The sequence below is a fragment of the Triturus cristatus genome, chromosome 4_1 (assembly GCF_964204655.1).
Source record: "Triturus cristatus chromosome 4_1, aTriCri1.1, whole genome shotgun sequence".
Classification (NCBI taxonomy): Eukaryota; Metazoa; Chordata; class Amphibia; order Caudata; family Salamandridae; genus Triturus; species Triturus cristatus.
Window position 1 is genome coordinate 1,285,940,196 of NC_140585.1, and position 14,707 is coordinate 1,285,954,902.

Sequence of the window (14,707 nt, forward strand, 5' to 3'; positions counted from 1 at the left end):
TGTTTTGTAAGCTGTTCAAGTGACATGTTATTAAAGACAAAAATAAATTGTCTATTTTTATTTAAGATATTTGAATGCTAGAACTCGGCCCAGCTATATGGAATGCTGTGAGCTATGGATTATCTTAGTGGCTTCAAGCAAATCATTTAAAAAAAGCACCTCATCATCCAGTATTTCACTTACAAGTCAATTACAGCTAAATTGTGATAAGGGTACTCCGCTGTTGGAAATTTGTGAACCATTGAAGCATAATCAGGATATTATTTCTGCCCAATGATCTTAATTAATGTTGCCATAATTCCTTTTCTTATGAGGTAGATAGTTTTAAAATGGAAAACTCAGAAATGTTCTTTTGAAAATTTCATACCGATAAATGATCAAATAAGCAAAAATAAATTTTCTAAACGGTTAGCTGAGAAATAGGTTTATTTATATGTTGCTGACCATTTCCCTTTTTTAAATATAAAATATATATATTTATATGTGTTTTGGTTGCTGGTACACTTGGTCTCTTTCCAGTTTCCTCCCTCTCAATCCCTGCTCAGAAAAATCAACACACTATATCCTGGCCAATCGAGCAGAATTCCCAGATTTCAGGTGACACACCACTCAAAGGCCATCAGAAGTTGTCCCTTCTTTGCTGTGATTTCGGCACATATAGAAGCTGATGCGTCACTCTCCGATGGGTGACTCCTGCAGGATACAGTGGATTTCATGGAACAGTGGACGGTCTTTGGTTTCTCGTCTCCAGCAGCTGAGCATTAACTTGTATGTAGCATCTGGGCAGATGGTTGGCTGTGGAAGGTAAATCTTAAAAATACAAAAAAGAAAAATTAGTATTAAGCAGAACAAACATTTTGTAATATCTCTTTTGAATATCATGAACTCTCATGGATGGTGAGCAACTGGAAATGGTACTTACCGTATATAGTGATATTTCTGGTTGATGATCTATCTTTCCACAGATTCTGCACTTTGCTAATATCCCCAGCACCATACTAGATGTGGAAACTCTTGCAATAGCCCCTCAGTGTTGAACAGTGGAGCAACATGACTCAAGGCTTGAGTCTGAGTTCAACCTAGGATGGGACACCACAGAGCCGTATAAGACACCACTGTAAGCAATCACACCAGTTCCTGGTTTTTTTGCACTTGCTCAGGTGTTTATACAAGACTGACTAGACTGACAATAATGGCAGTATACAGAAAGAAAATGTGGACCTTCTTGTAAGAAATCCATAAAACCAATCACCAGAATAGGGATGAAGAAGAGTCAGCGAGGAATTTGTGGTTAGACAAAGTATCCACCAGAATGATCACTGCCATACTTAAATCCCTTTTTCTTTTGATGGATACTTCTACTAGGAGATTCCTCGTCCTGTGAATCGATACAAAAATAGAACCTCAAAAGAGGTACTTGATCAACCAAAAACAGTCTTGTAGCACAGACCTAGCAAAATGACTGTTTTTACTGACTTCAGATTCAAAGCAGTAGTGTCTAGTGAAGGTGTGGAATGAAGCCCACGTCATAGCCATGCAAACATCCAGTATAGGAACACCCCTGAACAACACTGGAGAAGCATCCTTCGGAATCCTTATGTGTGCAGTATTATCCTTCATGACAAGGTATAGACTGAGTTAATGCAGAGGACAATCCAGCAGGAAATCATTCTCATTTTTTGGTACAGCAAAGCTAAGAAATTGCTGATCGTCGGCACAAAGGCTCTGAGTCCTGCCAGTGTATAACCTCAGAGCCCTATGAGGTTCGAAGTGATGCAGCCTTTTCTTTTCCTCGACAAAAGGCAGAGGATGGCAAGACGACTGGTATGGTAGTTTAGTCCATTGACATGAAACAAGTAGAAGAGTCCCAAGATAGCATACTTTTCAGCATGGGAGTTCTAGTACCTGCAGGACTGTCAGAGCTGGAAGGCAAACCTTGTGCAACATGAAACTTTGACACCACCTTTGGCAAAAACAAAGCCTTTGTTCAAAGCACCTGCTTGTCTGAGAACAATTTGGTTACCAAGGGAGGAAGAGAAAGGGCTGCACCATGACAACATTGCTTGACGAAGTACAGTGATAAGGAACAAATGCCTCCAATATAAGTTTCTTCAAAAAGCAACAAATGTTAAACACATGAAAAAAGTCAGCACTAAGTCAAGATTCCTTTAAAGCTTATTGTATGGAGGAGCTTGAAACATATTGGTCAGACCCTTGGGAAAAGTAATCAAAACAGGTTATTTGAACAAGGAAGGTGGATTCATTAAACAAAGAAAAGCAGATAGAATGTTTTTATGGCTGTACTGCTCGATTTTTCCGGTCTTATCGTGTTGAAGGGTGATTTAGGTGACTTCAGTCTCTTTCCATTCAAGTCTAAGGGTTAGAGTAGTGAATGGAGCCTATTTACTAGGCACTTCGACATGATTCTGTGCTCCTCCCCATAGATCAGGGCTTGCACATATAGCCTAGGGGATAGATTCGTTAGTATTAGGGATAACCTGTCCTGTAGTGAGGGTATTTCATGGAGCCGTGCTGAATGCAGGCCTGGTAGGCCTCAAACGGGAGAGACTCCATCTTTCTTTCTGCTCCGGCAGCTTGAGATGTTTCTAGGGTAAAGGGGATGTTTTAGTTATGAGGTGTTATTCGCTTGGAGAGAACCGGTTCAGGCCGGCCCTTATCGAAGGATTGTATTTTTCTTCATGCCGAAGACACTACATCAGGCCGGCCGGCTGGGAACGTGTCCTTGGCACGGGGAGGTACAAGAATTTGGTGGGCGGCAGGTTACGGGCTGGAATTTTCCATGAGAAAATGCACCTCTATATTAGTGAAAGTCTGAGGCAGATGCTGGCACTTGCTTCTAGTCCATAGGCGGCACCTGGCCGTTAGTAGTAAAGCTGCTACTTATTCCAGGGGAGACAGATGACAAACTTGGAGGTGGAGAAAAACCGAGAAATAGATATTCCAAAGAGAAGAGAGTAGCCGATGAGGAAGAGGTCCCAGTGACTCGGAGAGGGAGACGGGAGTAAACCCGTGATTGCGGAGGTGTGACTTCCAGGCGAAGCCGAGGCGCAGACGAGAAGGGAACCTAGATGACCATTGAGTGCAGGCTACATACGACCAAGGTGATGTCAACCCCTTACTATTAGAGTGTACAACTTAATCTTTCACTTTTCTTTGCAGGTTATGTGATATGTATTATGTTCCGTGAGTGTGCATGTAATAACTAAATAAAGTATTCAGTTTGTAGTAAAGCAATATGTGCTACGTGTTCTTGTGTAAGAGGGTAACCTATTTTTCTAGTCAGCTGTGACTTGACATGAACAGATGTTAATCCTGATCAGGTAGGTGGTAACTGAGTAAGGGAGAAAGGAGCCCTTCGAACTAGGGAACAAGTTGTGCTCAACTAGCTGTCTCTGTGTGATCTGATATATAGTAACACTGATGTCGTGGTAATTATAGGATGAACTCGTGCTAAGGCTGCCGTCTGGGCAGGAAGTCCTGGGTCCGTTTGGGACCGCGAGGCTGTGGCTGCCGTCTGGGCAGGAAGTCCTGGGTCCGTTTGGGACCGCGAGGCTGTGGCTGCCGTCTGGGCAGGAAGTCCTGGGTCCGTTTGGGACCGCGAGGCTGTGGCTGCCGTCTGGGCAGGAAGTCCTGGGTCCGTTTGGGACCGCGAGGCTGTGGCTGCCGTCTGGGCAGGAAGTCCTGGGTCCGTTTGGGACCGCGAGGCTGTGGCTGCCGTCTGGGCAGGAAGTCCTGGGTCCGTTTGGGACCGCGAGGCTGTGGCTGCCGTCTGGGCAGGAAGTCCTGGGTCCATTTGGGACCGCGAGGCTGTGACTGCCGTCTGGGCAGGAAGTCTGTGGCTGCCGTCTGGGCAGGAAGTCCTGGGTCCGTTTGGGACCGCGAGGCTGTGACTTGTAGGTCTTGGTATATATAGTAGGAATTCCCTGTCCTTAGGTGGTACATATATGTGGTTATTTAGGTGTAAATAGGCCCTAGGGAGGGGGTAACGTTCTGGTTTGGGTTAGAGAGGCTCTGCTGAGCGGGTTCTATCTGATCCGAAGACCCAAGCAGAACATTTGGCGTCACGAACCGTTTACGAAACCTGTGTGCGTTGTGGTTGTCTTGTGTTTGCTTTCGGCGCGTGCCTGGTTTTGTTTGCATTTTATTTTTGTATATTTCTGTGTATAGTTTTTATTTTTCTTCCTTCTTTTCTTTTTCTTCTTTTCTTCTTTTTCCTTTTTCACGATGTTTTCTAGAAGGTCTAAATCTACTTTTAAGTTGCCCGTTGATATTCCCGGATGGGATTCAACGCCTTATGAAGCCTTGGCCCGTGAGTGGGCTGATTCTACTGGTTTGAGTGAGAATTGGAATTCTTCTTTGGAGCTGGCAGAGCCGGCTAATGTGATTGCTTGTTTGCAGAAGGCACCCGTATCGAAGGGTGAGGAGATTCCCATTTTGGGGCGCAGAGGTTGGATTCTTTTGTCTGCATACAGGATTCTGCATGAGAGATTGTTGAAGTTACAGATATCTCTTAAAGATGTGGAAGCGCACTTTGTTGAGATTCAGAATTCTCATACTTTGTTGCGGTGTCAAAATAAGTTGCTTGCTGATAAACTTGAGACTTACCAAACTATTGCCGAACGGGCGGCTGTGCGAATTGCTCGTTATAAATACAAGAACAGGCGCGGTCGGGTTTCGACGCGAAAGGTGCGTCTGGTCGTGGCGACAGCCGGGCTGGATTGGAATCCTGATGAATGGGATGGTAATATCTGGAACTCGACTGATTCTTGTTCCTCGGGTGAGGAGTCTGCCAAGCGCGAGTCTTCTCGCTCCCGCCATGATTGTAAGTCTGCTTCTCGCACCTTTGATGGTGCACCCCGTGATTACGCTCGTTCTTCGAGTGGGATCAATGTTTCTTACACTGATTGTCCCTCTACGAGTACTGATCGGGCTCCTTGTGATGCTCGTCCCGCGGTTTCTGCGCATCCAGTTTTCCGTCGGAAGTTGCAGCAGTCTCCCAATGCTCCGCAGGGTATTTCTTTGGACTGTTTAGAAGACTTTCCTCAGCAGGAAATTAGTGACATTTTGCAGCGATTTCGGCAGCGAGCTGGTGAGTCCTTGCTCACATGGATGGTGCGCCTTTATGAACTGGGCGCTGCTGGTATTATGTTGGATACTGGCGATTGTTTAAAGTTCTGTTCCTTGAGTTTGGATTCTACTGTGCAGGATCATTTTCGTAACTATAATGGTGTTGGTCAGATTTCTTTACTCCAATTGGCGACTGAGGGTTGTAATGTAAAATATCCTACTGAATCTGACTGGCCTGTGAATGACAAGCCGTGGTATACTTTGTGTGATGCTGCTCAACGTCTCAAAGAGGAGGTGATGAAAACGGCAATTTTTCTGGGTACTGCTGACAGGTTGCTTGATGGTTCGTTGACATCTTCTGTGCGGAACCGTATCATTCGATCTTCCCCTGTTGCCTATAAGCAGGTCATGATGACTTTATTGATTAATCAGACTGGTAACGTGTTATCTACGGTTTTGGAATCGGTGCGCCAACTCGGTGAGTTGGGTGAGTGGTTTAAACCTGAACGTCAGTCCCGGCCTGACACTCGTACTCCTGGTGAAAATAAACTTACTAGACGTGATATTTTTTCTGGTCTTCTGGCTGATGGTGTGCGAAGGGAGGACATTGATGGTGAGACTACCGCTCGTTTGTGGGAGTTGTTTCGCAAACGTGGCTTGGATCGAAAGGAGGGTGCCCGGCGTGTTCGGACCACTGAGTGTGATCGTGGTGGTTCTGACGGTAGCGGTGATGACGACCGCCGTGGGCGCTCTGTTCGTCGTGATGATCGACGTTCTGCACGTGATGTGTCCCCCCGTTGAGAGAGAGACGGGGAGAGAGAGGGGGAAAGAGAAAGGGGGAGAACTGACTATGTTTACAGCAGACGTAGAGATGATAGGGATCAATCCCCTGAGTTGAGGAGGAGAGAGGATCGTCACAGTTTGGTCGATCGTAACCCGCAGTACAATGCAGAAGATACGAATCCGTTCCGTACTGGGAATGGATATGAACAGGAGGTACCGATACCTAAGAAGCGTGAGAGTCTTTATCCTGATTTATCCTGGTATACAGAATGCAGTAAGAATGATTAGGAAAGAGGTCAAGCTCCGGTACACAGATGGGCTCACAGAGATAATAGACCCTATGTAGATATTGACATTTATTGGAGACATCGTAATATCCAAAGGGCCCGAGCATTGGTAGATACAGGAGCGGAGGCCACTCTTATTCATGGAAAACCGAAGAAGTTTACAGGTCAGCCTTTTACTATTACCGGATTAGGTGGAAAAGAAACCCCTGCAGTTCAAACTTTGCTTGAAATGAGAATAGGTAGAATTCCTAGAAAAGAGTATTCTGTACTAGTAGTGCCACTTCTAGAATTCATAATTGGGATTGATATTTTGAGAGGAATGACTTTGCATCTAGATGATGGATGTTACCAATTTGGAACGACGCATTATATATCGTCCAGACCTATACGGGTTGGTCGTTTAAGAATGCCCCCCATACAAGTTCCCCATGCGACAAAAGTGGTTTGTCAGAAGCAGTATCGTATTCCAGGTGGTCATGAGGAGATTAGTACCACTATTCAGGAGTTAGTGGATGCAGGAGTCATAACCCCAGTTACTTCTGCTTGGAATAATCCTGTTTGGCCGGTGCGTAAGAGTGATAACTCTTGGCGCATGACCGTTGATTATCGAGAATTGAACAAGCACACACCCTCTTTGACTGTTGCAGTACCGGATGTTATTACACTAATTGAGAGAATCCAAAAGCATCCAGGTACATGGTACGCGTCCATTGATATTGCTAATGCTTTCTTTTCAATTCCGATTGCCCCAGAGTGTCAGGAACAATTCAGTTTTACGTGGAACGGGCGTCAGATGACGTTTAGAAGTCTTCCCCAGGGCTATGTGCATAGTCCTACGATATGTCACCGGCTGGTGGCAGAGCATTTGGCTGAGGTACCGGTTCATCCCCAAATTCAGATATGTCATTATATTGATGATGTTTTGATCCAAGGCGAAACACAAGAGGAAGTTCAGACCCAATTAGACAGAGTCATTGAGTGCCTGCGTGAGAAAGGTTGGGAAATCAACCCAGATAAATTGCAAGGTCCGTCCCAGGCTGTAAAATTTTTGGGTATTAATTGGCATGAAGGGCACCGTGAAGTGATCCCTCAGGTTAAACAGAAGATTCTTGATTTTGCAGTTCCTAGAAATAGGAAAGAAGCCCAGAGCTTCATTGGTCTGTTTGGCTTTTGGCGCCAGCATATTCCTCATTTGAGTCAAATATTGGCCCCCTTGTACCGGGTCACGCGTAAAAAGAATGCATTTGAATGGGATAAACCACAGCAAGATGCGTTTAGTCTGGCAAAAGAGGCAATTCAACATGCTCTGGATTTATGGCCTGTACGTGATGGTGACGTGGATTTGAATGTGTCTGTACAGGGCCTTTATGCAAATTGGAGTTTGTGGCAGAAACAAGGCAGGAGTAAAGTACCGTTAGGTTTTTGGACCAAAAAGTTACCTGATGCTGGTGAGCGTTACACACCCTTTGAGAAACAGTTACTTGCTTGTTATTGGGCTCTGGTGGATACCGAGCAATTGACTTTGAAACATGATATAGTTCTGCGTCCGGAAATTCCTATCATGCAGTGGGTCCTGAGTTCGCCGAAAACTCACCGAATTGGACACGCTCAAGAGGCGAGTGTGATTAAATGGAAATGGTACATACAAGACAGGGCACGTGTGGGCCCGAAAGGAGTTGCTTCTTTACATGAGCAGGTGGCGCGAGCGCCATCGACTGAGACTGAGAGTGAATGTTCCGTACCTTTAGCACAGGAGTCTCCTGTCAAGTGGGGTAAGCCTTTTGATGATTTGTCCGCAGCGGAAAGAAACCATGTATGGTTCACTGATGGTTCAGCGAGGTTTATAGGGATGACACGGCACTGGAAGGCGGTGTCCTATAATCCGATCACTCAGAAATTGTTGAGCACAACTGGTGAAGGTAAAAGCAGCCAATTTGCCGAGCTTTACGCTGTTTACCAAGTTTTGAAACAAGAGTTACCTGGTACATGTCATATTTTCACTGATTCTTGGTCTACTGCCAATGGACTGGCTGTTTGGTTGCCAACTTGGCATTCCCATAATTGGAAGTTACATTCCAAAGAATTATGGGGAAAAGAGTTATGGCAAGAAATTTGGGAGATGCTCCCACAGAGTACTGTTACAATCTTCCATGTGGACGCTCACACCCCGATAGATTCTCTTGACAAATTTTTTCATAACATTGCAGATGAGAAGTCTAAAATTGCTGAGGCAGTGGTGGACAGGCAAGATTCTGATATTGCGGGATTGGCGAAATGGGCACACCAGAAGGCAGGACATTTTGGAGAGAAGGCCACTAGCAGGTGGGCTGCTGATCGAGGAATTTATATTCCCTTAGATTTAATCAAAAATGTTATTTTACACTGCCCCGTTTGTCAGCATATCAGACGGCGTAATGTGCCCCAAATTGTTAAAGGTCATTTACATCGCGGCAAACTGCCCGCTCAAATTTGGCAGATCGATTACATTGGTCCACTTCCCATGAGTAGGAATTGTCAATATGTTTGCACTATTGTTGATACATACAGTGGCCTGCTGGTAGCCCTTCCCTGTAAGCAAGCTACCCAATTGAATACCATTAAAACATTAGAATTAATTATGATGTACTATGGTGTGCCATTCCAAATTCAATCTGACAATGCATCCCATTTTCGTGGAAGATTGGTACAGGAATTCTGTGCGGAAAACAATATTGAATGGATATTCCATATCCCCTACTACCCACAGGCCTCGGGCCTGGTGGAGAGATTGAATGGCCTGCTAAAGGACCAGCTGCGTAAGTTAACGGATGACAAGTATAAAAATTGGCGAGACTTTTTGCCCCAAGCACTATTGATTTTGAATAATCGTCCTTTTTTAAATGCTGAATCTCCACTTATGCGTTTGTTTCCCCCGAATGCTGAGGCTATGCCTAATGAAATCAGAGAAACTGTGATGTATTGGGAAATTACTCCCGGAGCTTTGGCTCCATGCAGAGCGACCCCAGGGTCGGCAGGTTTAGACTTGCATGCTATGGATGACATTGTTATAAAAAGTAGAGATCGAGTCATCATAGAGACAGGTGTTGGTGTTCAGATACCACCTGGAAATTTCGGATTGATCGCCCCTAGATCGGGGCTGGCTGTAAAAGGCATTCAGGTGCTTGGAGGAATTATCGACAGTGATTATCAGGGAGAGATTAAGGTGCTCCTGCTGAATAGCAGTGAGGTTGACTTACTGATACATCGCACTGACCGAGTGGCTCAATTACTCATAATGCCTGTTTTCAGTGGTGTATTAATGAAAGGCACTGCTCCAACGTTGCTAACTGTACGTGGCCAGAAAGGTTTTGGCTCCACGGATAATCCTGGGGCCAGAGTTTGGGTGCAGTCGCCTAAGAATCCCCCTGAACAAGCAGAGGTCATTGCCACCGGTCAGGATAATACCATTTTGGTTATGAGACCAGGGAAAGATAGCTGGGAAGCGGTCCCGGCTGATAAATGTTATTTACGAGAATGATTAATGCCTGTATTTGGTTTTCTTTCAGATCATTCTTTGGATTGTTGCTGCAGGATGTGTCGGAGCCGGACTGTTTTCGGACTGGTACGACGAGAAAGGAGGGATCCTATCAACCCGGGATGAACTGGGAACCCGAGTGTTGCGTTCCTTCGCTGCATGGGATTCATCATCGAACTTTTGGACCGCACTGGCTAAAAGGGTGACTGACGCCCCTCACTTCTGTTTGACACCGATGAGATCTGTTCATGACATTCTGGCGACCTGCCTGGTTGCTGTCCCCGCCTCATTGGAAACTTTAACTCATATTTTTAATGTCTCGAAGGCCCGTCCCAATATTCTCCTGGGTGATTTTGCTACCCATGTATATTGCCCCCTATGTATTGAATTGCCGAACGAGCAAACCCCCATCCAGTCCCAAATACTTACTTATAATATCACACAAGGTGATTTGTGCTTCTTTCTTACGTGTAATCCTAGTGCGATCTCTGAATGTCTGCGCCTAAAACTAAAAGGCGCCACTTCGTTTACAACCCACGAACGGACTTTGTGCTTTCAAAGGACACCGACCACATGTGTTTCAGTTCAGAACAATATGACTTGTAATAGTTTGGTAGTTACCCCCAGTCACTATCGCACGATGTTACTACCTGCCGGATGGCTTTTCTCATGTGGTAATACTTCCTGGCCATTTGTCCCTGCAAACATTTCCGGAGGCCCTTGTGCCATTACGAGACTCAGTTTGTTGATGTTCGCATCGCATCCGAATGCCAACTCTCGTGTGCTTCGAGATACTGTAATGTTACAGGAGGATTGTGACCCATCTTTGCATTTATATTCCAAGTCTGAATACCTTAGCTTAGCTGTTTCAATTATTGGTGTTCCTGCTTTGGCGGTTTATAATGCCAAATCTATTGGGAAAATGGCCTGCTGGATGGTGAAATCTATTAATCATACTTCTACAATTTTGTCTGACATGCTATTGGATGCCCAGGGTGAACGTAGGGCCATTTTGCAAAATAGAGCAGCCATTGATTATCTTTTGCTTAAACATGGACATGATTGCTCGGACTTTGAAGGTCTCTGTTGTTTTAACTTGTCTGACCATACACAATCCATTCGTGCTCACATCGACAAGTTGCGTGACTTAACAGAAGAAGTTAGAAAACACATTGACCAGGGCTGGTTTGACTGGCTCTTTAATTGGTTACCTGATATACACTTGCTACGCCAAATATTAGGTGGTATTTGATTACTATTGCTGTTTTGATTTCTATCTGTTGCTTTATTCAGTGTATTCCTTCATTATTTCAATTCTGCACACTTGGTACTAGACATAGATCAGTTAGCTTTGTTTCATATTATTCTTCCACAGATGTTAGCTCCATTTAATGAATGTATAATAGACTGAAGTCAAGGGTGAAATGTACTGCTCGATTTTTCCGGTCTTATCGTGTTGAAGGGTGATTTAGGTGACTTTAGTCTCTTTCCATTCAAGTCTAAGGGTTAGAGTAGTGAATGGAGCCTATTTACTAGGCACTTCGACATGATTCTGTGCTCCTCCCCATAGATCAGGGCTTGCACATATAGCCTAGGGGATAGATTCGTTAGTATTAGGGATAACCTGTCCTGTAGTGAGGGTATTTCATGGAGCCGTGCTGAATGCAGGCCTGGTAGGCCTCAAACGGGAGAGACTCCATCTTTCTTTCTGCTCCGGCAGCTTGAGATGTTTCTAGGGTAAAGGGGATGTTTTAGTTATGAGGTGTTATTCGCTTGGAGAGAACCGGTTCAGGCCGGCCCTTATCGAAGGATTGTATTTTTCTTCATGCCGAAGACACTACATCAGGCCGGCCGGCTGGGAACGTGTCCTTGGCACGGGGAGGTACAAGAATTTGGTGGGCGGCAGGTTACGGGCTGGAATTTTCCATGAGAAAATGCACCTCTATATTAGTGAAAGTCTGAGGCAGATGCTGGCACTTGCTTCTAGTCCATAGGCGGCACCTGGCCGTTAGTAGTAAAGCTGCTACTTATTCCAGGGGAGACAGATGACAAACTTGGAGGTGGAGAAAAACCGAGAAATAGATATTCCAAAGAGAAGAGAGTAGCCGATGAGGAAGAGGTCCCAGTGACTCGGAGAGGGAGACGGGAGTAAACCCGTGATTGCGGAGGTGTGACTTCCAGGCGAAGCCGAGGCGCAGACGAGAAGGGAACCTAGATAACCATTGAGTGCAGGCTACATACGACCAAGGTGATGTCAACCCCTTACTATTAGAGTGTACAACTTCAAATCAAATCAACTTAATCTTTCACTTTTCTTTGCAGGTTATGTGATATGTATTATGTTCCGTGAGTGTGCATGTAATAACTAAATAAAGTATTCAGTTTGTAGTAAAGCAATATGTGCTACGTGTTCTTGTGTAAGAGGGTAACCTATTTTTCTAGTCAGCTGTGACTTGACATGAACAGATGTTAATCCTGATCAGGTAGGTGGTAACTGAGTAAGGGAGAAAGGAGCCCTTCGAACTAGGGAACAAGTTGTGCTCAACTAGCTGTCTCTGTGTGATCTGATATATAGTAACACTGATGTCGTGGTAATTATAGGATGAACTCGTGCTAAGGCTGCCGTCTGGGCAGGAAGTCCTGGGTCCGTTTGGGACCGCGAGGCTGTGGCTGCCGTCTGGGCAGGAAGTCCTGGGTCCGTTTGGGACCGCGAGGCTGTGGCTGCCGTCTGGGCAGGAAGTCCTGGGTCCGTTTGGGACCGCGAGGCTGTGGCTGCCGTCTGGGCAGGAAGTCCTGGGTCCGTTTGGGACCGCGAGGCTGTGGCTGCCGTCTGGGCAGGAAGTCCTGGGTCCGTTTGGGACCGCGAGGCTGTGGCTGCCGTCTGGGCAGGAAGTCCTGGGTCCGTTTGGGACCGCGAGGCTGTGGCTGCCGTCTGGGCAGGAAGTCCTGGGTCCGTTTGGGACCGCGAGGCTGTGACTGCCGTCTGGGCAGGAAGTCTGTGGCTGCCGTCTGGGCAGGAAGTCCTGGGTCCGTTTGGGACCGCGAGGCTGTGACTTGTAGGTCTTGGTATATATAGTAGGAATTCCCTGTCCTTAGGTGGTACATATATGTGGTTATTTAGGTGTAAATAGGCCCTAGGGAGGGGGTAACGTTCTGGTTTGGGTTAGAGAGGCTCTGCTGAGCGGGTTCTATCTGATCCGAAGACCCAAGCAGAACAATGGCTCTTCGAGCGAAGCCTTGCCTGGAAAAAGAAAACACTGACCTCAAAATATAAGAAAACTTTGCCTTGAACTGGTCAAAATAACCTCATCATACCAGATCACAAAACATGAACAGTCCCAATTAACATAATTTGTTGGGGGCAGGCGAGCAGTGATGATTACTTTCAAAAGGTCTTTGACTAGATTTATGCCATTTTTTGACCATTGTTCCCAAAAGAGCATCTCTCTGTCGATCCTCAAATTTGGGTTGCGCCAGAGAGAGGTCAAGTTGGATTTTTACCACAGAAATAAGATCCAGTCATAACAGGGCGATATATCCATAGTGAGGAGAGCAGGCAGGGTTTCTTTTTTTTTTTGTAAATATGTTTATTAACATTCAAGATCATACAAATACATGACAATCAGTAATCGACCCTTGCTGAAAACATCTAAGTAGGCAATTACACTAGAATAACCATGCTCGCTGAACCCCGCTGACATATTCTCTGATTAATCGCTCCTCCTACAAACCTTACAATAAAGTCACTAGCAATTCCACCATCGGAGCAGCTTGCAAGGCCACATTTACAGACATATTAACCATGGAGCCTCCGTTCGGCAGGGGGATTTTGTTGATGATTGATCTTTCTATGTCCAACCAGACCGGGACATAGTCAGCTTGGGGGAGTAGACAGTTAGCTCTTTGTTTATAAAGATACGCGGTTTGATAGTTCCTAAAGTTCGGAAGGCCCAGACCCCCTTTTTCTTTGGTTAATTGAAGTTGTTTCATGGATATTCTGGGTCTCTTATCTTTCCAGAGGAACGTATTAAAAAGCTTATAGATCCTGCTCAGGAAGTCATTTGAGAGCGTCATTGAAAGCATACTGGCTACATAGTTTACAAGTGGAGTAATCATCATTTTTAATATCTCAGCTCTTCCCCACCAGGATAAAAATGTAGATGACCAACCATCTAATAATGAAGATATTTTCTTGATGAGAGCATTTTCATTGGTCTGTAGGGTTGTAATCAGATCTTTCGTGAAGTCTAAGCCTAGGTATTTGAAGCTATTAGGTTGCCATAAAAGAGCAGAGTTACCAATTATTTCCTTACCGCAATGGTTGTTTAGGAGCTTTGCCTCAGTCTTGTCTTTATTCAACTTATGACCAGATACTGAAGAAAATTCTTCTATTGAGGACATAAGTGCAGAAATAGCAGCCTCCTCATTCGCGGAAACAACTAATACATTGTCTGCGTAAGCTGTTATTTTGACCGTACAGTCGTTAAAGCGTATCCCTGTGATCTGGTTATTCTTCCTAAGTTGGTAGAGGAAAGGTTCAGTTTCTAGAAGGAATAGAGAGGGGGAAAGAGGACATCCCTGCCTTGTTCCTTGCTATAGTTTAAAGGAAGCTGAGAGGCACCCTCCTGGTCTAACCCTGGCGGAAGGGTTAAAATACAGTGCCATTACCATACGCGTAAAATTCTCCCCCAGATTAAATTTATCGAGTGTTGCTTTCAAGTAGGGCCAATTAACTTTGTCGAAGGCCTTTTTGGCATCCAACGTGATTGCCACTGTTGGAGAATCGGTTACTTTGGCTTTCTCTAGAACGTGAGATAGAATACGAGTATTATCGCTAGAGAGTCTATTCTTTAAATATTCAACTTGTGAAGGGTGGATGAATTTGGGTTAAAATTTTTAGAGTCGTTTAGCAAGGATCATTGCATAGATTTTGCAGTCTATAATAATTTGTGATATAGGCCTATAGTTTTTAGGGAGTGTTGGATCCTTCCCTTCTTTGGGAAGCACTGCTATGATAGCCTCTGCCGGTGTCCCA

At 45.1% G+C, this 14,707-nt stretch overlaps 1 protein-coding gene across 1 annotated transcript in view; it reads right to left on the reverse strand.

Moving 5' to 3' along the window:
• Positions 1-408: 408 nt before the first annotated feature.
• DDR2 (discoidin domain receptor tyrosine kinase 2) overlaps positions 409-14,707 on the reverse strand; it is a 686,650-nt gene continuing 672,351 nt past the window's right edge. Inside the window, exon 17 of the mRNA XM_085654795.1 lies at positions 409-810. Within this exon, the coding sequence (XP_085510921.1) occupies positions 673-810 (138 nt within the window). The 3' untranslated portion in view covers positions 409-672. The remainder of the gene's footprint in view (positions 811-14,707) is intronic.